The sequence below is a fragment of the Piliocolobus tephrosceles genome, chromosome 5 (assembly GCF_002776525.5).
Source record: "Piliocolobus tephrosceles isolate RC106 chromosome 5, ASM277652v3, whole genome shotgun sequence".
Taxonomy (NCBI): domain Eukaryota; kingdom Metazoa; phylum Chordata; class Mammalia; order Primates; family Cercopithecidae; genus Piliocolobus; species Piliocolobus tephrosceles.
This window is the reverse complement of record NC_045438.1, coordinates 6206027-6230193: the sequence shown is the minus strand read 5'-3', so window position 1 is coordinate 6230193 and position 24167 is coordinate 6206027. Positions and strand designations below refer to the sequence as shown.

General features: G+C 37.8%; 2 protein-coding genes across 4 annotated transcripts in view; one reads left to right on the top strand and one right to left on the bottom strand.

Annotated features, from left to right (window-relative positions):
- Window positions 1–24167, top strand: part of NT5DC1 (5'-nucleotidase domain containing 1) — a 151949-nt gene that overhangs the window by 7527 nt on the left and 120255 nt on the right. The window contains exons 3-6 of one of the 2 annotated variants that reach the window (XM_023219034.3): window positions 973–1044; window positions 3422–3528; window positions 7179–7258; window positions 9364–9445. In XM_023219034.3, the coding sequence (XP_023074802.1) occupies window positions 973–1044; window positions 3422–3528; window positions 7179–7258; window positions 9364–9445 (341 nt within the window). Of the gene's footprint in view, window positions 1–972; window positions 1045–3421; window positions 3529–7178; window positions 7259–9360; window positions 9446–24167 lie in introns of both variants that reach the window. The other variant, XM_023219033.2, reaches the window with a different exon arrangement.
- Window positions 10412–24167, bottom strand: part of COL10A1 (collagen type X alpha 1 chain) — a 41449-nt gene continuing 27693 nt past the window's right edge. Inside the window, exons 1-3 of one of the 2 annotated variants that reach the window (XM_023219031.2) lie at window positions 17445–17518; window positions 16737–16905; window positions 10412–13469 (exon numbers count right to left, since the gene is read on the bottom strand). In XM_023219031.2, coding sequence (XP_023074799.1) covers window positions 11581–13469; window positions 16737–16890 — 2043 coding nt within the window. In that variant the 5' untranslated portion in view covers window positions 16891–16905; window positions 17445–17518 and the 3' untranslated portion in view covers window positions 10412–11580. Of the gene's footprint in view, window positions 13470–16736; window positions 16906–17444; window positions 17519–24167 lie in introns of those variants that run through there. The other variant, XM_031935535.1, reaches the window with a different exon arrangement.

Below are 24167 nucleotides of genomic sequence, written 5' to 3'. Positions count from 1 at the left end.
GGAGAGACTGAGGTAGGAGGATTGCCTGGACCCAGGAGGTCCAGGCTGCCGTGAGCGGTTGATCATGCCACTGTATTCCAACCTGGGGTACAGAGTGACATCCTGTCTCCAAAAATACATAAAATAAATAAAAGCAATATTATTAATCCTAAACCACATGAAAAATACCTACATTGTGTTGATCTAGTATACATTCTTTTGATATTTGGTTAGTCTTTTTTGATGTATCATTTTTGTAAAAGGAAGAAACAGTAACATGTTACTGTATTAAATTATTGACTCTGGAAATTTTACCCTGAACAAAAGTAAATAATCCTTCTAAAGTACCCTGTCATTTTTTGTTTAATTCCCTTGGTATTTGGTAGCCATTATACCACTTTGCTTTTGTTATTCTTAATAATGAATCTGTACTCACCTTTCTCCCCAAATCCCACAAGTCTTTTACAGTGAAGGAGATAAAAGTTAGTATTTGACTTTCTTTTAGTGGTTTTCAATAATATGCCTTGTCCAGAGAGCAAGTTCTTGTAACCTGACCTAAAATGAGACGAATTCTGGAGTGTAGGAAAGACTGGCGAAGTGCTTAACTTGTAGAATATAAATGTGTGTGTGTGTATGTGTGTGTGTGTTTTATTTAGTGAAAAACATTTGTACGTTTTAACAAAGTCATGGGATGATGTTCAGGTTCTTTTTTTCTCTTTTGAGTTTTAGATTTATCTTTTGAAAAGCCGAAAGATTTTATAAACTAAATATGCTGTCCTTATTTGCCTACATAACAATTTTCCTTTTATACTTGCTCAGTGATAGATATTTAATTTTACGGTTCTTAGATATTCTTAATTGTGTGATTAACATACCATTCCCCTGGGTGGGAGAATATCTTTTTAGCATTATGATGTTTGGAAAATATAGGTTGTCATTTCTTAGGTTAGCTAAATCTATGAATCGATTGATAATCGGACTTTCCTATTTCAGTTGCAAAGGTTTGGCATTGGATCTAGAAGATGGGAATTTCCTTAAACTCGCAGATAATGGCACTGTTCTCAGGTAATAAAACTTAGTTGTGAGGTCAAAACTTTACCTTCTCTGAGACGCTTTATTACTGAGTGGCATATGACCCTTACAGTATGGGTTAAATACAAATATTGTAATTAATGGCAGATTGTCTGCCTGCATGTCTTTGTATGAATTGTTTGAGCCATTTAAATATGAATTTGTGAGCATTAGATTTAAAGGTCTAGTTCCTACCTCAATAGAAATATTTGTAGGACATACAATAGAACGTTTACAACTTGCTACATCTCATTGATCACGCCTTCTGGCAAAAGAGCCCAGGAATTACACTGTTTTAGCTGAGTATGTAGCTGCCTAAAATAAAATTGGGGTTATTTTTGTTAAGGAAGAAAGAATGGGTATTGAGTAGGAGTTGGTGGTCGGTACCCTGCACCCTCTCTTTCTCCATTTATCCAAATTTGGCCCTGTCATGCGGGGGTCATGTTGTGTCCTAGTTCCTTTTGGAAGTTTTTCTGGACTGTTCCAAGCCTCATCAACCTCTTCCTCCTCCCACACTCCAGGCTGACTTTCTTTACTTCTCTCCTCTGTGAGTGGGCCCAGCCTCTCAACTGTTGCTAAGGGTATGACAAGCAGTCCAGAAGCAGCTGCTGTCACTGCTGTGTCTCTCACAGGGCACCAGGGAGGGAGCATCTGTTTTTTTTTCCAGTACTAATAGTACAGGAAAGTCAACATGGCCAGGAAGCTATATCATTTATTACATATACAAACAGGATCAGAATCAAAGGAGAGAACTCCCAGGCCCCTAATATATACTCTCTGTTGATGCATCATTCTTTTTGCATGATGTAAACTCCCTTCACATTTTCCCCCAGACCTTCCCCTAAGGCTCATCTAACTACAGCAGGTGTAGCCCCACCTTTGGTATTTTGTAGTTTGTTTCCATGTTTATTTCTCAGGTATTGACAGATAGGGTACGTGTAAATGCAGCTTTGTCTATGACCTTTAACTTTGTTGTCAGATTCTCACAGTGTTCTTGGCTATCTTCAACCACAGTTAAAAGAATGAAAAGCGTTCTACAATTTTGTTTCTTTCTCTCTTTGTTCTGTGTGTCTGTCCCTGTCCCAGTACCCCTCCTACAAGATCTGTCTCTCTCCATCCAAGTCCTGGCTAACCTTTAGTTTCTCCTGAATTTATTAGCATACCTCCTTGATGCTTTCTTTCCACCAATATAGTAGATTCCTTCTCTGATCATATTTCCCATTCAGGATCCTTTGATCTTTACATATAGCTTTCTAAAATGTTAACCGCTTTATAAAAAGGAGCGCATTTGTGATTTTCCCCCATTTGCTTTTCTTATTTTATTTCTTTTTTCCTTCATATTATTTTGTTACCACATTATAACACCAAGAGAATAATACTCTCAATCATTATAATTTCTCATAATAAACTACATTAACATTTCAACTACAGTAGTCCCTCCTTATCCTTGGAGATTATCTTCCAAAACCCCCAGTGGTTGCTTGAAATCATGGATCGTACACATCCCTATATGTGCTATGTCTTTTCCTATGATAAGGTTTAGTAGATACAGTAAGAAAATATAAAATATAACAGTAGAACTCAGAATGGTATGTGGTTTAAAACTTATGAATTGTTTGTTTCTGGAACTATACCCTTAATATTGTTCAACCCAGGTTGACCACAGGTAACTGAAACTGTGGGAGAGCAAAACTAGATAAGGGCAAACTACCATATTTCTCTATAGTGTAGGATTCTCTTAGCTGGACCTAACTGATGCAAAAGCAGTATTTTGAGCACAGAAAATGCCTGCTTTCTTGTGATGTTGCTGTTTTTCCACATTCCTCTTTGATTTCCCCATGTGGTTTTAGCCATGCTGTGTCCTTGAGTGGGCAGGTTGCTCCTCATCTTGTCTTCACAGTCCTGCATGCTCACAGTCATCCACCTGTGGGTGCCAGGTGCTTCTTGTGCCTCCTGTGGCCCCGGTGGACTCATGCTTTGACTCTGGTACCTACTCCTCTTTCTCTAGTGCTGCCAGAACCAGCTTCCCACTAAGTCACATGGTTGTTTTCTAATTGTTCCAGGTATGTTCATCTTATTTGTATAGTTAAATGACAACTTCTCTAAAAAAGGGTGGTATCTTATCCAGTGATGACCTCAGAGTGAGCATCTCCTAATCACCTGCTACTCGGTGTATTAAAGCGGTGAAGTGCTACAGCTGTCCATAGAAATGCTTTACAGAATCCTAAACAGGGAGGCACCTAGTTGAAAACAGAAAAAATATATGTATTTGTTAGCTCCAGTGGCAACAGGGATCAACAGTCCCAGGGACAGAGGAAGGGGCATTCAAGGGAACCATTAATGAGCAATGTGCATCCTCTCCCAAAATCAGGGCAAGCCATGGCACCAAGATGATGGCTCCAGAGGTACTGGCAGAGGCATATGGCAAGAAAGAATGGAAGCACTTCTTGTCGGACACTGGAATGGTTTGCCGCTCAGGTATGACTCAAATGAGGCGGCTCCACCATCCACTCCCTGTTTGTTTTGTACCCTAAACCTTTGAAGTCAGAACAAAGAAGACCCCCCTTTCCCCTGCTGGGCAGGATGCAAAAGGGAGCAGCTTCAGCTTTATAGCAATAGGATGTATTTTTTCCAAGTGTGTTTGACTTCTGTTTGGCAGATGGTTCAAAATACTGTTCACAGAAGATTTTATTGGCACTCCTTTTACCTGTACTTGTTGTGGTTTAAAGATTAGCACTTAGGAATAATATGAGTCTTTTTAAATGTAGAGAAGTATGAAAGAAGGAAAAAAAGGGCCTGTGATTCCACAGCCCAGTTAAAATTTGTTTACATTAAATATTAATCTGAGCACATGGGTAGAAAATTTAAATATTATAGAAATGAACAGAAGGGAGAGTAATTGTCTTCAAATCCTGTCCCATTTTTTAAAGGTATACAAAAGAGATTATGTATTTACCTTGCTCTTTTCAGTTTACATCTTGGAGAGTCTGGCATCAACACACACACGAGGTACACTTAGTTCTTCTAAATGCTGCGATGCTCTGCAATTCAGTGCCTGTATCATGATTTATTTCATCAGGCTCCTAGCAGTGGACATTTATGTTGTGTCTGGTGTTTCACAATTACAAGCCTGTGGTGATGTTTTCATGAATGTGTATTTTTCACTTTCATACATATATCTAGGATAAACTCCTAGACGTATACTTGCTCTAAAGATATACAGGTTTAAAATTTTGATAAATATTGCCAAATAAGTCTTTTATTTTCAGGAACTCCAGTTGATTCTATAGTTGTAGCTTTCTTCTACATTTAAGTATATTAATCCTCAGAGTTAAGAACAGAGTTGTAAAGTACACTCCCTATCAGTACATTTAGGAAATGTAAAGCACTGATGGATGTAGAGATGTTTAATGACAACTTGTTTGATAATCTCTTTCCAGGTTGTTGACCTAACATAAGAACAGTGTTCCTTGCCAGCTGATCTCCAGAGAGCAAATCCCTTTGAACTTATCTTCCCTAAATGGTAGATTGTGCAGAAACAGCTTGGTCTAGTGGAAATCACAAGGGACTTGGTGCCAAACAGTCCTGGATCATATTGGCTCTGTTATTTGATGGATAAAGTGACTCTGGTACTAAGTCACTCTTAGCATCAGTTTTCTCATCTTTGAGCGGAGATAGTACCACCTTTGCAGAAGTGAGAACCTTTGTTAACATAAATTGTTCCCTTCCCCTCAGTCCTTCATTTGCCATTCTACCATGGCCACTAAGACAAAGGGAGTAGGGTTGATAGTAGCTTCTTGGGGAGCAGTTTTTCTCTGTGTAAAACTTCATGATTATAGGACTTGATCTTGATTCAGAGGCTTGTTTTGTTGAACTGGGCTCACTAATCACTTCATTCGCAATGAGCTGCTGCTTCTATACAGAGGTAGAGGTTGAAGCTTTCATGTGGTATAGTGTCAGAGTGTGGATGTTGGGTGAGGCATTGCAAGCAGCCTGGCCCAGTTAACAGCTCAAGGCTGAACAAGCCCCTTTGTGTCCACACAGCAGACATTCTGCCCAAGTTCGACAGTCAAATAACCTTAGCCTCTTGCATTGTGGGTGAAAACCAATGAGCTCTTCTCATTAGGTTCCCCCTGAATTATTTGATTAGACCTCAACCCTTACTCAACATCAATAGTTTAATTCTTGGACTGAATTTCATCTATTAGTACCCACAAAGGAAGAAGAATGGGAGGAGAAAAGCAAGGTTATGTAACTGGCAATGCTGGGATGCTTCCTGCTCCAACAGTGCTTGAGATAGCTGGCCATGAAGTTGGGTCAGTCTAGTGTCAGACCAAGAGATATGACAAAGTGCAGATTAATGAACCTTGGGAAGCTTTGCCCACTGTCCTAAGTCTTAGGAGTCCTGGAGTGTCATATAGTCTTACCACATAGCAAAGCAGAGGCAGAAAACACATGGCATATCGTCTTCCTTTTCTTCCAGATCACTGGTTCTTCACACTGGCAAAGCCATGCTAACCTTTCTTAGGAATTAAAAAGAGGTTCCCCTAACAATATAAACTGTGAAAGAGTGAAAAACAGGAAGACTGTATCAACCAAAATATTTTTAACTGAGGGAATGGACACAAACTGGCACAGCCATTTTGTGAATTAACAAAAAGAAAACTTTGGTTTTTTTTTATACATTTTAAAATAAATTTACAGGAAGAAGTAAGAGGCACAAAATAATATTCAGAGGAACAGAACCCTGCCTTCTGCATATGGTTTTCTTCTAATTTCCTTATAATACTTCTGCATTCCAAAGTAATCTGTTTGATTATTGGATTATCCATTCATTCATTCATTCATTCATTCATTCATTCAGCAAACATCTATTGAGTGCTTAGAATATGCTGAACACTATGCCTAGTCAACACTAAAGAACAAGACAAGTGTGTTCCATAACCTCATATACATAGCTTACAAATGAGAGGATGGGGGGAATCAAAATCAGGCGATTATAATGATGTACTCAAGCACCTTATTATTAATGTAAAATCTGGCTTTATCTGTTGGTTTTGTTTAATTCTTCTTTGTGTCAGGTATTCTCTAGGGAACTCTGTGAGGTTGGGTTCCCTCAAAAGCAGAGTGGTTATTCTTGATCCCAGTAGTCAGGAGTGAAAGAATGAGAGGGTAGGACATAAAAGGAACAATGGTTGCTGGACTCCACTGGGACTTCCAAGGAGAAGTGCAGAGGATACCTCCCAAAGTTGTCTGTCCATGGAACAGGAAGCAGGGCATCATTCATTTACTGGTTTCTGAACCTGTTCCAAGTGTGAAATTGGCCACATGGGCTCCAGAGCCTTTGGGAGAAAGAGAATGACACAGTTGTGCCAAGGTGGGATGGTGCTGTTAGCATAGGGGTGCTTGAAATCAGACGTGGGCCAGGGGAATGTGACATGGGTCATCAAAAGTGTCTGTTCAGGGACAGCAGATCCAAAAGTCATATGTGCCAGAGAAGGGCTCAAATGTAATTCTACCCTGCGGTCATACAGAATAAACCAAATCCCTCTCTTCCACGAAATCTTGGAATGTCCCTGTCCTACACTCTACAGTTTTTATAAGATAAGCACACTGTGTCTTCACACGGCATGGTTATATTCTACTTATCACCACAGTTTTTTTCACATCATACTGAAATTTGTCTTAAATGGCATAAAAATAGAATGCGGTACTCTAGATGGGGTCAGCCAACCAATCTGTGTGGAGATTTAAAATTGTGTGGAGCACTTCATGGTACTCCAGGGTTAGGTTAATTGATTGTTTTGAAATTCGGTGACATAGATGACATCATATGGCTTTTTCATATTCTATTTTTTGCATATAGTCTTTTTAGTTTTTATATTCTTTAAGATGACTAAAATATCTTCAAATACAATGCTTCAAGATACCGTGTCTTTGTGGTGCCCTCAGAGCTTAAATCTTTCTTAAAAAACAGTGACAGCCAATAATGGTGCTGTTTTGAATTGAAACGGAGGCTTCTTCAGATAATTAAACCAAAATCTAGTGTCTCTTCAGCCATATTCATGTGTATTTCACATACATGTAGCATTATGTTGTTTCTAGTTTAAAATTTTGTTCTTTTTCAGGAAAGTATTATTTTTACGACAACTACTTTGACCTGCCAGGAGCTCTTCTGTGTGCCAGGGTGGTGGACTATTTAACAAAAGTAAGTGGGGACTCATTTTTTAAAACTATGATATGTAGTCAGTCATAAATTGGAGGACCTAATTATATATTGCTTCTGAGTTGTGATTTTGCTTAGTTTCTTCTTTGTGGTTTCAGAGGTGACTGGGAAAGAAAAACATGGTGAATTTGATTAAAATATTTTTGGAAAATTAAATAGCAGTGACCTTTTTTTTTTTCTCTCAGGAAAAATAAACCTGTTCTCCAGCAGAGGGTGCAAAAGTTTAGGAAAAGAAAATAAATACAGAACTTGCATCTGGACAAAACATTTTCTTTAGCAAAATAAATAGTTTCATTAGCAAAATAAAAAGTTAAAGGTGATTAAGAAAATTCAGCATGTCTTTAAGCATTCTAAATACTATAAAAACAGAAAAATTGGGTGAAATTTAAAAATTCACCATTTTGAACATCATTTAATGAATATAAATTTTTTCTTTTGTACTGTATATCAAGATTAAATAGATCTCTGGTTATACTAGTTTATACTTAGGGCTTAAGACCTATGAGCATAAAACAGATTTATATGTCAGAATCACTTTCCTTTATGTATATGTCTTTTAAAAATAACTACTTTCCGGGCCAGGTGCAGTGGCTCACACCTGTAATCCCAGCACTTTGGGAGGCCAAGAAGGGTGAATCATGAGGTCAGGAGTTCAAGACCAGCCTGGCCAATATTGTGAAACCCCGTCTCTAATAAAAATACAAAAATTAGCTGGGCGTGGATGGTGGACCACCATCTGCGGTCCCAGCTACTAGGGAGGCTGAGGCAGGAGAATTGCTTGAACCCGGGAGGTGGAGGTTGCAGTGAGCCGAGTTCGCACCACTGCACTCCAGCCTGGGTGACACAGTGAGACTCCGTCTCAAAAATAATAATAATAATAATTATCATTTTGATAATAGAGCACAGTCATGCTTTATTTGTGAATCAGAATTACATTTATGTGTTGTGAAAGTTTCCATTGATCAATAGTTTGGGTATGTTTATAGAACTCTTTATTAACACAAGATGGAGTCAGTTTCTCCTTTGGTAGTTACTACAAGCAAAGCTATCAGTCTGTAAATATTTTGGAGTTTGTATAATTAGATATAAATGTCTAGTAGTCTGTGTTTATTTAGATAGGTCACTGGTTAATGTTTCCAAGGAAGCAAAGGATCATAGGGTCGTTTATTTTAATGTAATGTTTATTTGCTTTCTGATTAAAAAAAAATCTTAATGAAAACAATTTACATTTTGGATTTGGAACCTCATTCATCTCTTCTGTTGAGACTTACAGCTCTTTCACATTGAAATTCAGGTTAAGTGTGCACTGAATTCTAAAGTAACTAGCTTTTGGGGTTTTAGAATGTCAGTCTTCTTAGTCCCATTGATGCCATAGTACATTATATAACACATTCTGATATCCCAGAAGTTATATAACACTGTGAATTTGCTGTGTTTAAAAAATATTCTATAATTTCTAGGCTTTATAATGAGTGGAAATTTTTATTTTATTTGGGCTATATGAGCTATATTAATATTTAGGGATATGTGTGTGTATATGTAGCAGTCATTTTCATTGAAGATTTCTTTTTAAAAATCACATTTAGAAGAATGATAACTTTATTATGTTTTCTAAAATATAAATTTCTATCAGAATATAGTAATACAGATGCTCCTTAACTTATGATGGGGTTTTTTCCTGATAAACCCATCGTTAAGTCAAAAATACTATAAATCCATTTAATACACCTAGCTTACTGAACATCGTAGCTTAGCCTAGCTTATCTTAAACATACTCACAACACTTCCATTGGCCTACTGTTGGGCAAAGTCATCAAAAAAAAAGCCTATTTTATAATAAAGTATTGAAAAGCTCATGTAATTTATTGAATACTGTACTGAAAGTGGAAAACAGTGGTTGTATGGGTACTTGAAGTTAAGTTTCTACTGAATCTTTATCACTTTTGCACCATTATAAAATAAAAAAATTACAAGTCTAACCATCTTAAGTCAGGGACTGTCTGCGTTGTAATTGTTTGCCAGCATTTTTCACTATGCTTAAAAACTGAATTATTGCATTTGTTACATTTGGAATTGTTTTTCAGCAGAACAATGGTCAAAAAACATTTGATTTTTGGAAGGATATAGTTGCCGCTATACAACACAATTATAAAATGTCAGCTTTTAAGGGTGAGTATCGTGAAGAGGGGCCTTCTAATACATGTTTGTTAAACTATGTTTGTCTAGTGAATTAGTTGGAAAGCAGGTAGTTTGCTGTGTATCTCACTTAGGATTTAATTTGAGCTTAAATATTATTATAAAGTTGGTTCTGCCTACATTTTCTGAGATCCTTTTATTTGTGCTGATTTCATGGCTATAATTGCCCATATTCCAAGCTATGCTGTTACACGCTCTTTTACCATGCCTGCCACGAGGGTCATTCTGTGAGTTCCCTAGAATCGAAGTCCAGTTTTGCTTTTTCCTGGTTGGGGCATGAGGGTTGGTGACTTGTAATCATTAGTGTAGTAGTTATAGACAGGTGGGCAAAGTGTCTGCCGGCAGAAATTTTGTTCTTGTTGCTTAAGGAACACAACTGGCTGATCCAGAATGAGGGCGGAGATGTCATCAATCTTGAGCCCAGAGTTTTGCCTTTCCAGTCACAACTTTGCTTGGATTATACAAGATTGCTTCTCTAAGGAATAAATAGATGCCTTCAGAGTATGTTACCTCAGTGACTTGAGCCACATTGTCCTGATTCAACTAATAGGATGATGGATGCTCAAAAGTAGTATTTTTCAGCTTGGAAAAAACGTTGCCTTTTGATTGACATAAAAAATTGCTTGCCTTTTTAAAGTATAATTCAAGCCATCAAAACAGTTTTAAATATTATAACTAAAAACATGTCAAGACAGTAAGTAGTAACTGCAGAATGTTTGTTCAAACTGCACATTTCTCTGTCACCTGCTTCTTTCCCTCCCAGGAGAAAATTACAACTTTGGGGTGATTGTGTCATTTTTCTATCCCTAGTCATCAGCCCTTGACCCTGACTCAGATTGCATGTGGTTTTGTGGGTACCTCTTCACAGTCAACACTGAGTGGTTGGGTCTGTGGGAATAAAGATGCGTCCCCAATATAGGGACATATCCATGACAACTGTAAAAGCCACCCACCACTTTATTGTCCTGCTTTTTTATTAACTTTGAACAATGAAAAGCCTTCAAAGAATGGTTGAGAACAGCAAATTGCTGCTTTCAGATTAATTCAGCATAAAAATCTATTGATGTTATTTTATTGCGTCGTAAATAAGGAGTAGGTAAAACATTTTGTGCTTTAATAAGTGAGGCACAGCTTAAAAGTTTTAAACAGCAATATAAAAATACAGTACAGAGCATAAATAAATAATATATCTCCACTTCTAGTCGAATTTTGAAACCCTCAGGGTTAATTATAACTTCACTTGAATGGGAGGTACAAGGTACATGTGCTAATGTTCTGTAAATCCAGAAAATCGTATCACATAAGATTCAATGAGGAATTAAAGGAATCAAATTAACCACACTTGTGTTAAATAAATAATAATAGGTCAGATACCTGTTTCCGAGTTATGCTGGGTATATATAAAGCTTCTCTGCAATCATAGAAAAGTTTGTAAAGATTCATTGATGAAAGCACCTTGCAATTCAGATGAACTTCAATACAATATTTTGGGGCTTTTTTATGTAAGAGCGTTAAAAAGTATATATGCACCTGTATATTTGAATAGATATTGATGACAGGGGCCATACAGGCCTCAGAGTAATGCACCATCAGAAATATTTCAGGGGTTACAGTGTCTTTTAAATTTGAATATTCAAGTATTTAAGTTCTACGAAGTTATATGATACCTCCTGGATATTTCCTAGAAGTTCTCTTATTCATAGTTAGAAACAGGCTTTTTTAAAGAGGAAATGCCGAGTTTCTCAAATCAAGTTTCACATAATTTAGAGCTCTATTTCTGTTTTTTTTTTCTAATGATGGTTTTTTGTTTGTTTTTGCTGCTGTTCTTGTTTTTTAACATAGCAGGACTTCTTTGGTGATAAATATTGGAGAAAACCTTAAAGAGCCTTAAGACTGCTGACTAGAAATTCATGAGGGGCTTCACATACATTTTTACATTGCTGCTCACTTTTCAGGGGGAAGGGTTGTGGGTCTGATAGCTCAAATCTGTCTCAGAAAATAAAAATTACATTCTTTTCAGCCTACCTCCATATGCATTTTATAGGGTGGGGTAGAGTTGGAGAATGCTTTTTCTAGCACAAGATTTAGATTAGCTCTATGGTGTGTACTCACATTGGAGACACTAGGAATCCTGAGAAAGAGGAGTGGACATACTCAGAGGAGTATAGGCCATTCGACTCGGCATTGGGCAGCTGGAGCCACACCTGGTCATTTTCTGTGAGATCGATGATGGCACTCCCTGAAGCCTGATCCAGGTAGCCTTTGGTGTATTCATCATAGGTGTACATTACAGGGGTGCCATTCTTATACAGGCCTACCCAAACATGAGTCCCTTTCACATGCACGTGGTACGAAAAATAGTATATTCCTGGTATCCTACAAGTAAAGATTCCAGTCCTTGGGTCATAATGCTGTTGCCTGTTATACAAAATCTTATCAAATGGGATGGGAGTTCCTATTGCTGGGTAAGCTTTGGAGAGAATAACAGTAAAAGCAGACACAGGCATTCCTGTTACCCCCTGGTTGGCACTAACAAGAGGCGTCCCAGAAAGACTGGGCCTTTGGCCTGCCTTGATAAAACCCTCAGGCATGACTGCTTGACCTGGTGGGCCTGGAGGCCCGGGGGGTCCTGGAAGGCCAGGCTCTCCAGAGTGGCCTCTTGGACCTGGAGGCCCTGGTGGCCCAGTGGGTCCATTGAGGCCCTTAGTTGCTATGCCAGCTGGGCCAGGAGGACCGGGATTTCCTGGCTCCCCTTTAGACCCAGGGAATCCTGGAATGCCTGGTGGCCCAATAGGGCCTCTAGTACCTGGTATTCCAGGGGCACCTCTTGGCCCAGCCTCTCCATTGTGTCCGGGCATTCCCTTTGCTCCTGCTGGGCCGACAGGGCCTGGGAGACCAGGAGGTCCTCCAACTCCAGGGTCACCTTTTGGGCCTGGTAACCCTGGGTTACCCTTAGGACCATCGAGACCCGGTTCTCCTGGGTACCCTGGTTTTCCATCTGACCCAGGGGAACCCCTTTCACCCTTAGCCCCAGGGTATCCTGCAGGCCCAGCTGGTCCTGTCTCACCTTTAGGGCCTGGGAGACCATGGTTGCCCGGGATGCCTTTTGGTCCTTGGGGTCCCATATTCCCAGGGGGTCCAGTCAGACCTGGCTTCCCAGGAAGACCTGCTGGCCCTTGTTCCCCTTTGGCACCTGGACCCCCAGGAAGGCCAGCAGGTCCTCTTTGTCCCTTCAGACCTGGCAAGCCTGGTTTCCCAAAGCCAGGAGGCCCGGGGGGCCCAGCTATTCCTGGAGCCCCAGGGAGACCTTTTGGTCCTGGAATCCCTGGCTGACCCGGGGCTCCAGCAGCTCCTGGCTTTCCAATACACTCTGGCCCTCGTTCCCCAGGAGGGCCTTGGGGACCTGGTGGGCCAGTTGGTCCCATTTCTCCTGGAAAACCTCTATCACCTTTGATGCCTGGCTGTCCTGGAACCCCATTTTCACCTCTTTTTCCCACTCCAGGAGGGCCCGGTGGTCCTGTGGGACCCTGAGGGCCTGGAAGACCCCTCTCACCTGGACGACCAGGAGCACCATATCCCATTTCCCCTTTCTGTCCATTAATACCAGAGACTCCTGGTGCACCCTTTTCTCCAGGAAAGCCCCTGGGTCCCGGGGCCCCTGTGGGTCCCTGTTGTCCAGGTTTTCCTGACACAGAAATTCCAGCTGGTCCGGGGATTCCAGGTGGTCCCGGTGGGCCCCGTGGTCCTGGTAGGCCAGCTGGTCCAGTATCTCCTTTTGGTCCGTGTGGTCCTCTCTCTCCTGGTTTTCCTGGGAGTCCGGGCACACCTGGCTTCCCTACAGCTGATGGTCCCGGTGGTCCTGGCAACCCTGGCTCTCCTTGGAGTCCAGGACTTCCGTAGCCTGGTTTTCCTGGTGGGCCGGAAGGACCTGGGTGCCCTCGGGGTCCAGCGGGGCCTGGTGGACCGGGGATACCTTGCTCTCCTCTTACTGCTATACCTAAAAGACACACCCACCACACCCACCCATAGAAGGGGATGGTTAGTGGCATGAAATATGAATTGGGGCATGGTATTTCAGCATCATTCATTCCATGGAGACAACAGTCTGAAATGCTTTCAGATTATATGTTTTATATTGTTTTTAAAAACTCTGCTGGAGAAGATGGTTTCACAAAACCATGGCCACCATGATACTTTTATTCCATGACGGTGACTCATGAAAATGAGCTGGGATTGAAGAATTCCTCTAAAATAAATACAGTGGAGGTAAATTTAGTACATTTGTTTTGGGAAAATCATGTACAGAAAAGGTAGAAAAACGGCAGACAAAATAATTCTGATTTATATCTGCCATGCCCCTGCTGAACACAGGTTAGATTTTGTTGATTTACTTTTGCCTCAGAATATACTGTGAACTCTTATACTCTCCATTATTGACTTAAAATTGAAACAAAGAACTAGAGAATTAGACATAATGGGTGAAGTACATAAAATAGTATTAAAGTACTTACCTAAATACAAATATATATTGTTTGATTTCATAGAGCTGTAAGTTCACTTGACCTGATAAACTAAACTTAAACTAAAAATCATACTGCCTGTGATGTGAAAAATGCTACTGGCCCACAAGTATGGGGAAAGCACAGGGTAAAGATGTTTCTGAGATTTGGAGAACATTTGGTGTATATAAATGCAGAGCAAATCATTAAAACAGATATGCCGAAATAGAAAAATAATTGTTTTAGATGTAGGTTTTTTTTGTACTACTTAGAGTTATATTTCAATTTGAAAACTTTATTAATAAATACATAGAGCTTTCCCCATGGATTTTCAGAAAATGACATCAGGAAAAAGACTGTGAGAAAAATTAATTTATGTAAAAGATTTCTATATATTAAATATTTCATTGATTGTAGAGTACATACATGACTATATTATGTATAAGTGGATGTTGACATATTGCAAATAGGGAATTTTTTAATGGGTTGGAGGAATAAAATTGTGCATTTTTTAAAATGCCAACTATGTTAGATTGAGGTTTGCTTCAAATCTGATTATAAGGGTCATGTTCACAGTAAAAATAATTGTCTTCGTCTGATTGGAAATCTGTTTTACTGTTAAAGAGGAGGAACAAGTCAATGGAAATGAGTGCATTGGGCATCATCCGAGGCTAGAACTCCAGTGACAGGGCAAACTTCGTCACTTGGAAGGTTGTCCTTAATGGGTCCTTAGCTTCTCAGTGCAAGAAAGAATTTGACTTCTATTGAGTGCTTGGGGAACAGCCCCTGTTTCTAGGTTGTCATCTGAAAAACTTTTCTTCATTCAAGATTAGGGTGGCACAATCCTCAAGGTAAAATGACTGCTTACTACTATTAAGTTGTTTAAATGCCACACACTGAAATCGTGATTGGTTGTGTCAGAATGTGGCATGTGCATCTGCCCACCAGCTGTGGAATCCTCTGCAGCATAATTTAGTATGTTTTGACAGAACTCTTTTTTAACCTGTGTTGGATAGGTATGCCTAGGAATTATATAGTAACTCTTTGAATTTCTTTTATCAACTTAATGTTTTACTTGTGTAGACTGTGGGCTTTTCTGTTTGTTACAGTGCATTAATGCCTGCCAATGGATGATAATGTAGTTGAGTGTCTATCTAAAAAGAGACTAAGGTGGATTTAGTAGTTTAAATACAGCTCCTGAACTTTTCATTTGTTAACATATTTTCATTTGTTCTGCAAAAATAGCCAAGATAATGGAGTATATTAAGAGAAGATCAAAGTATTTTTAACCTTCTAAAATAGTGCATTTTCTTTTTAATTCAAGACTGTTTATTATGCTCTTATTAAGGTATTAAAAAGTCTGAATTTGTGATCATAGAAACTATTGAATCCAGTTCAGTGCTATTTGTCATAACGTTTCAAATTGTGTTTGTTGCTTCAAGTAAAGCAGAAAGTCCTTTTGTCTTTTATTTTTTCTTTACTAGCTTTTAACTTTTAAAATTTTTGTTTATATTTTGAGACATTCAAAAGTATCTGTTGTATACCTATGCATTTATTTTCAAATATTGTTTCCCTTTGTGAAATATTTTAAATTCCATCTTTCTTCTTAAAGAGATAATTCTGTAAGTTTCGTTTGCTCAAAATGGTTGTTCCCAAAAGCATAATATTTAAAGTTTATAACAAATATCCTTAGCTTTGTTTACAATATAAAATATATAATTAAAAATATTATGGAAAGGGAATTTGGAGCCTACAGTTAGTTTATATCATTCAGTAGATATTTTATAGGCAGTCATGTCAGTTGCTATTAAATAAAATTAGTGAATATGAGGCCTAGAAGTTGCCCTTCATTGAGAACCTTAGTGCTTTACATGTATTATCTCAGTACTCTTCAAAGAGTAACCAAGAAAGCTGGACAGATAAGCAGCAGATTCAAGAAGAAAGTTAACTTATTGAAGACTATATTAGTAGCTAAAAGTAGTAGAAGTAAAACTAGGAGTAACAGAAGTAGTAGTAAAGATAATGGCAACGCTTAAAGCACTTTACAGGTATTAAGTCATTTAAACTTCGCAGCAGCCCTTGAGATAGCTGCTCCTTATTTTACAAATGAGGAAACTAAGGCGTGGGAGGACAAGTAACTTACCTCAGGTCACACAGCTTGTGCATTATAGTTAAGTCTCTGCATTTTACCACTAAACTATATTAAAAATGTATAAGTAATTATGAGAATTGCAGTTTCATTTGCCTGCTTGACAATTCTCATAATTACATTTGTTCATTGTTGGGGTGGGCATCAGAGGTTTTTGATAAGACTCAGTTTTATGTCTGTGAGCTAGTTGAATTAGTTTTGAAAGTAAATGTTTAAGTATTCAGCTAAATAAACCAGCCATCTTCTTTGTACAATTGACAGTTATTTTTAGCTTAAAATTTTTCAACTTGATTGATTTTGATTAGATCAAGATTTCTGGATTACATGCAGTTATTTGTGCAAACACGGCATCTGAGAGAAAGATTTCTACACATAAAAGTTCTTAATTTTCTGTAGGTGTATCTTTCTACTATATTTTCAAGTATATCCTTTCTACTACAATTATTGGATATTCTTATTCTACTTTTTTCACAGATCACTTTGTTGTAATAATTTGGGCTAATTCAGAAGTTTGAAAATAACACTGAAGCTAAATGCATTTTGTAAAAGAGATTATTAAGATTATAGAAAGCAGCAACCAACTTGTTAATAGAACAAAATGTACAATTCAGTTTACCTTTACTCTTTATGGTGTAGGGAATGAAGAACTGTGTCTTGGTGTTGGGTAGTGGGCCTTTTATGCCTGTGGGTGTTTGGTATCGTTCAGCGTAAAACACTCCATGAACCAAGTTCAAGGATACTAGCAGCAAAAGGGGTATTTGTGGCAGCATATTCTCAGATGGATTCTGAAAAACAGAAAAGAATAACTTTATACAGAATTGTTAGTAACCTATTTTGTTATTCTCATGTTTCACAGATGAGTTCTTTATACAGTTATCTACTTTTTTAACCTATCCTATATATTTTTATATATGCCATATATAAATGAGAGATCATTTTTTAGTTATGTGAATATATGTCTTAGTTATTTTTGGAAGCTATACTCAGGTAATCAAGTAAAAATAAAATGATGTACCTAAAGCAACAGAAATTAGGATTGGATATCTGTATTAAATAATCCAGGATCTCTGACATAGCATGAAATATCTAATAGTTTCAAAATACGCTGAGATTCAGATTAGGGCAAATTTTTACAATTTGGTTTCATTAGGACTATTATCTATAGATTGATGCAATAAGAACTTTCTGAGTGCATTTTAGTAGAAACCCGTTTTCTAAAATCACTTTAATACTTCTAATGCTTGAGAAAACTCTAGTACTTAAATTACTGAAGTTTCTTTCCAAGCAAGTTAACACGGAAGTCCGCCAGTGAGCATTCACTTACCTGGGTGCTGGGAGTTTCTGGAGATGGTGCCTTGGCAGCTTTCTGAAGCCTCCTCTGCCCAGGTGAGCAGTGCAGAAGGTGCCTCTCCAGACCTTCTCAGTGGTATTTATACTGTTTTTGTCTTGCTCCATGAGGTTACCCTGAGCTTAAGCTCCTCCCCTCAAAGGTGGTAAGCACTAATTATGGTGGAAAGTTCTATTGGGCAGGCACACAAGATCAGGCTGGGCCCTCCTTTTCCTTGTTTTCTTGTTGAAAAATAAACCCTTTGTCTTAAATATATATTAATAGTTTTAACCAGAGACTATCTTTTTCTGTGATTTTATTTTATTAGTTAGCACTCTAGTGTTTAGGCTGGTTCATGATAGAATGATGATACCCCCTTTTTATTTTTGAAAAGCACATTCTTATGTTGTTTGGTTGATATTATATAGTATTTGGTAGTACATAAAAGTGGATAAAGAATTCCTTGAAGTGGGCACTGGATTTAAACTGTCATCTAAATTATTGAGTTATTGCATAAAGTTATCAGTGTGTCTGTTAATGTTCATAAATTTTTGTGAAAATAGCTGACCCCAATTCTTAATTGAAAATGTAGATATGCTGTTTTGCATATCAGAATTTTAGTGTAAGCCTTCAGAAGTTAATAAGAGAAATTTAAAATATGATAGCATATTAAATATTTCAAATTTTTCAGACAGGGAAAATTTGAATAGTAGAGTGAATTTGATAGTTGAGTTAGCAATATAATTATCCTGAAGGATTTAGATCCCTTATTCACAATACTACACTATATTCAGTAAATGACTTCAGATTTTCTTGCTTAAATTTGGATTTACTTTAGAGTTGCAGTAGAGTTTGCAAAAACCCCTTAATTTGATTATCTCATATTATGTTAATTTACACAAGATTGCTGTGTTTATTTCAGGAGAAAAAAATCTTCAAACTTGGCTTTCAGTTTAAAAAAAATATTATTGGCTTAACTTGCAGTTTCCTTTAGGAATTATCCCAATTACAAATACTTTTTCCTCAAAGGTGGAAGTAAACGTTATTGTTGTTAATTTCAGTAGTTAGAGTCTGTTTAACAATGTTAGGAAACCTTTAAAATAAGTTTTTAGGATACTAAAAAATCTAATAAAGATGGGAAGTTGAGAGTCCAAATTTTTTATCTTTTTTAATTTCATCATTTTGAATCAAAATCAAATTGACTATACAGGTGAACTAGTTGAGGAGGACAATTCCTTACACAGGCGTAGCCACGTCATTTTTCTACCTCCACAGAATTAAAATAGTATGAATTCGGGACTCATCAATAATTGAAATAATTGAAAGTTTGACCAGTGAATGAAATAAAGATTTGTCCTTTTTCTTTTCCCTTTCCCTCCTCTGCAAGCAACTTTCTGTGTTTTAAACAGAGCCTTGTATAGCCCTTTATGGAAATGTAAATGGATAAGGCATCCCATTGCCTCTGTCCTGTCACTTTTAAGCCTTTTATTGATTGCCATATTTAAAAATATCTACATTGTTATATATGTCTCTGTATAATACTCATAGATACGTATAAGATATGTTTTTTATAGCAGTTCAGAATAACAGAATAGGAAAGTTTATATTATAATCATTCTTTCGTCATTTGGAAATTATATATGGAATAGCTTTTGTAATTGTAATATGTACTCTGCTACATCTGTAGGAGACTGCAAAAGATAAGTGTGAGAAAACACCTGCCTTCTACTGGCTTATGGTTCATTTGGACACAATTTTGAAAAAGTAGGTGAGGTAACTTTATGGATGCTTTTGAATGCTAGGTTGAAGAATTTGTTTTGAAAGGAATTATTAAAAACATATGTTTTAGTATTTTGTGTGTATATATGGTGACACACATGCACACACATACTCCTATTTGCTTATAATTGAGACTGATACCCTGTTAATTATCATTCATGTGAATGTTCAGAAGACTAATTCTCAGCTCTTAATACATAGCACTATGCCCCCATGTATACCATTTGTTCATCTGTGGCTATTGCAAGAATTTTCAGAGCCTTTTACTTTAACCTCTCTGGGTGTCTGTTTTTTTATCAACACAATGGAAAGTTTGGACTAGGTGGTTTCTAAGCTCCTCCAAGTTTTAAAATTAGATTATTCCTGTGCTTGAGGTATTCTGCTGTTCTCCATGGTCAGATGGTAGACTTGGCTCCAGTTAGTACTTACTAGAGACACAAAAAAATCCATACTGGGAGGTTGTATGTCCTCTTTTAGGGATATGTAAATATATGTGGGTATTTGTCGTTCTATACTCCCCTTTAGTTTTGGAAAATGCGGTGTCCTTATTGAATAAGCCTTAGACATTCAACCCTTTTTGCAAATAGTGTACTTATTTCAGCACAAGGAATCTGACTGCTGTTTGCTTTGTTAGTCACATAAGAAGCCCTGTCTTGTCCAAAACAGATTGTAGAATCAGAATATTTTCTAGCCACACCCCACCCAATTGTGTATTTAAAACTATTTTTACTCTGGGTGTTTACTTGTAGCTGTTTGAAGTGACTAGTCTGTGGCTTTGTGAAGGAAACCCATTCCACTCAAAACAGAGAGCCATGCTCTTTAAACTCTATAACCTGAGTGATTTTTTAAAATATCAAATATGACTGATGATTTTTTTCACATCCATCAATTAGCTACTCTTAAGCTTGCCTATTCATTTGCACATCTGTGGATCATTAATTAATTCATCTTATGTTTCTTAAGTGCTTCTTAAGTGTTAGGCATTGAAATACATACTGGGTGAATAATATATATTCTATACCCTTAAAGTGTTTACACAGTGGTTCTCAACCTCTTTTCCCCACTTCTGCAGTCCTGAGGGAAATGGCACAATTCCTTCAGCCTTTGAGGTTCATTAAGATGGTGGTGGTTCAAAGACTGAAGACTTGAAGACTGTTTTTTTTTTTTTTTTTGAGACGGAGTCTCGCTCTGTCGCCCAGGCTGGAGTGCAGTGGCTGGATCTCAGCTCACTGCAAGCTCCACCTCCTGGGTTCACGCCATTCTCCTGCCTCAGCCTCCCGAGTAGCTGGGACTACAGGCACCCGCCACCTCGCCTGGCTAGTTTTTTGTATTTTTTAGTAGAGACGGGGTTTCACCGTGTTAGCCAGGATGGTCTCGATCTCCTGACCTCGTGATCCGCCCGTCTCGGCCTCCCAAAGTGCTGGGATTACAGGCTTGAGCCACCGCGCCCGGCCCAAAGACTGTATTTTTATAAAGCTCCTCAGGTGATCATGATGGCCTCCTAAGTTAGACTGAATAGTCTGATATCCGTGTTCTATCATCAGCTTGTTAATATTAGTTACATTGTTTTTTGTTCCTTGTGCTCATATGCTTTTTAAACTTTTTTACAGAAAACTTTAGTCTTCTATAGAAGTAGTGAGGATAGTTACAATAAATGCCTATATGCCTATCATTCAAACTGATCTCAACTCACTGTCGCTCAGTTCTCCTTTCATTCACCACTCCTCCAAATTTTGAAGTAAATCCCATATATTGTATCAATTCACCTGTGAATATTTCAGTATATTTTTCCAGAAGATAAGGAGTCTTTTTCCTTTAAAACAATGTCATCATCATATTAAAAAATCAGCTATTTCCTAATATCATCAAATGCTGTAGTTCACATACATATATAGACATGTATACACACAAACATGTATATACACATGTCTATATTATATATATAGAAACACATACATATCCACATACATTTTTTATTGATTGATAAATTGTTTGTTGAAATTAGGTTCATGAATTGCCATTGATTCATATATCCCTGTGGTCATGGTTTGAATATATTCCCCAAAGTTCATGTCTTGGAAACTTAATCCTTAATGTAACAGTTTTGGCAAGTGGGATCTTTAAGAGTTGATCAGGTTGTGAGGACTGTGCCCTCCTGAGTGGATTAATGTTGTTATTGTGGGAATGGGTTAGTAGTTGTGAGTGGGCTTTATGTAGAAGCAAGCTCGCCCCCCTTTTGCTCTCTTGCACACTTTTGCCCTCTTTTGCCCTTCTGCCTTCTGCCATGTGATACTACAGCACGAAGGCTCTCTCCAGATACTGGTACCATCCTGTTGGACTTCCTCCCCTTCAGAACTGTGTGCCGAATAAAGCTCTGTTCATCATATATTACCCCGTCTGTGGCATGCTGTTATAGCATGCCACAGTAAAATGAACTAAAGTACCTGTTACGCTAGGTGTCTTGTGCCACTTTTTACTCCCTGACAGTTTATTTGTTGAAAAACCGTGTCATCTATCTCATGCAGTTTCCTATCATCTAGAATTTGTTGTCACTTAGTTTGCTGCTCTGCAGATTGGTAGGCAAATCTAGAGTTTTCACCTGATTTCAGGTTTGAGATACACACATTCACTCACACACAGACACAACACACACAAATACATTTTTGTCAAGAACATTTTATAGAGCGTGGATAACATAATTCTGTCAGGAGGCCCTTAATTGCTGGTGTCTCTTTGGTGTTACCAGACAATGGTAATTGCCTAGAGTCAGTATTTTATTGTAGGTTATAAAATGGCGATATTCTGATTTTATAATTTGCATTTTATTTATTAGCTAGGATATTTTCTATAAAGAAAAACACTCCTTCATCAACTATTTGGTTACCCTGAAGTACAGTGTGTATAGAAAAAGCAGGAGAAATGCCTTTACCAGCATTTAGAACAATAAGCTGCTCCTAGCATCCTCTACAGGTGTAGTGAGGGAGGTGTGTGTATTTGAGTATCATTATAAACATTGAGTTTATAATGTATTATATGTGTTTCAGTCCATGGCACTTATTAATCTTACTATTGTTCAGAATTTTCTACCCATTTTTGGCCAGTGAGAGCCTCTCCTCTTCCAGTTGGCTTGTGAGTTCTTTTGACCATGGTCCCAGTAGTTTTTTTTTTTTTTTTTTAATATCTTCTTTCCTTCTAATATTTTATACCTTTCCTGGCCCAGATCTACAATAAGACATTTCTGCACAGACTCTTGCTTTCTTTTGTAGGAAATAGAAACCACAGTCTGAGTGCCTAGATGTCTGGGTCCCAGGGACGCACATTGTTTCTGGGTTGGTCATTCTCTCTAGTGAACAGAGCTAAGAAATGTATGCACAGGATGTTCCTTAAATATAAGAGACATAACTTTTTACTGATGTAGCCAGTGCACATTCAGGACCACAGGTGTTTACTTAATGACCTCAATCTTGTATCTGTAGCTCCTTGGTCCCATGCTAAAAACCCCATACTCATGCCAGTAACATAGTTGTTCATTTGTTTATTCCTGATTCTCACAGTTTCTCAAAATAAAAATACTAATATTCATACCAGAATATTGAAAAAAATGTAAGCTGTTTGATTACGTTTGCAATACTTTTGGTATTTTCACTAGAGCTGCGTTACTGTACTGTGAAGTCACGTGACACAGTTGATTCAATGTGGTAATGCTACCCACTCAATTCACTGTTAGGTTTGTTTCATTTTGCTTTCGATTTTTAGGAATGCTCTTTTTAAATTTAATTTGTTTCATACTTTCCTAAAGTACATATGTTTTCTGTGGTGTTCTGATAAATGTTTAACAACCAACTTCAGGGTGAAGGAGATGTATTTGCTGATCTCCGTGGGTAGTCCGTTTCCAGACAACCCGATCACAAAATACCTGAATATTCACCAAGAGCCAATATAAACCAGCTCCAGCAAACATTGTTTATTTCTGAAGTCAAATTTATAAAACAAGGAATATTCAGAGAAGGGTAGCCTCTGTTACTGACCTGTCCACCCTGTGTTTCACCTTCCTTCTATATGTAACTATTTTTTTAAAAATTGGTTTGATTTATCCTTTTTATTAAAAAATGTATCATTCATTTATATCCCTCCCAACTTCTTAAGTGAATGGCATCACAATATACATACTTTATTTTGTAAATGACTCAGTTTTTCTTGACCCGACCTGAAGTTTTATTATATGTAACAGTTTATATTGGAGATCATTGCATAACGTTGTGTAAAGATGGTCTGCATTCGTTTTTACAGCTTCATAGTACTCCATTGTATAGATTCACCATAGTTTTTTCAACCGTTGCCCTATAGGTGGACATCTGTGTTATTTCCTGTCTTTTGCTAATACAAATACTTTTTTTTAACTTTTAAATTCAGGGGTACAAGTGCAGGTTTGTTACATAGGTAAACTTGTGTCATGGGGCTTTATTGTACAGTTTATTTCATCACCCAGGTATTAACCATAGTATCCATTAGTTATTTTTCCTGATCCTCTTCCTGCTTCTGCCTTCCACCCTCTGAAAGACCCCAGTGTGTGTTGTTCCCCTCTATGTGTCCATGGCTTCTTATCATTTAGTTCCTACTTACAAGTGAGAACATGCAGTATTTGGTTTTCTGTTCCTGTGTTAGTTTGCTAAGGATAATGACCTCCAGCACCATCTATGTCCCTGCAAAGGACATTATCTTATTCTTCTTTATGGCTGCATGGTATTCCATGGTGTATATGTACCACATTTTCTTTATCCAGTCTATCATTGATGGATATTTAGGTTGATTCCATGCCTTTAACACAAATACTTTATAGTGAATAACTTTGTGTGTGGGTGTGTGGTTGTATATATAGCCTGAATATCTTTCGGAGAGAGTCATAGAATGGGGATTCATGGCCCTGTTTCCCCTCAGCAT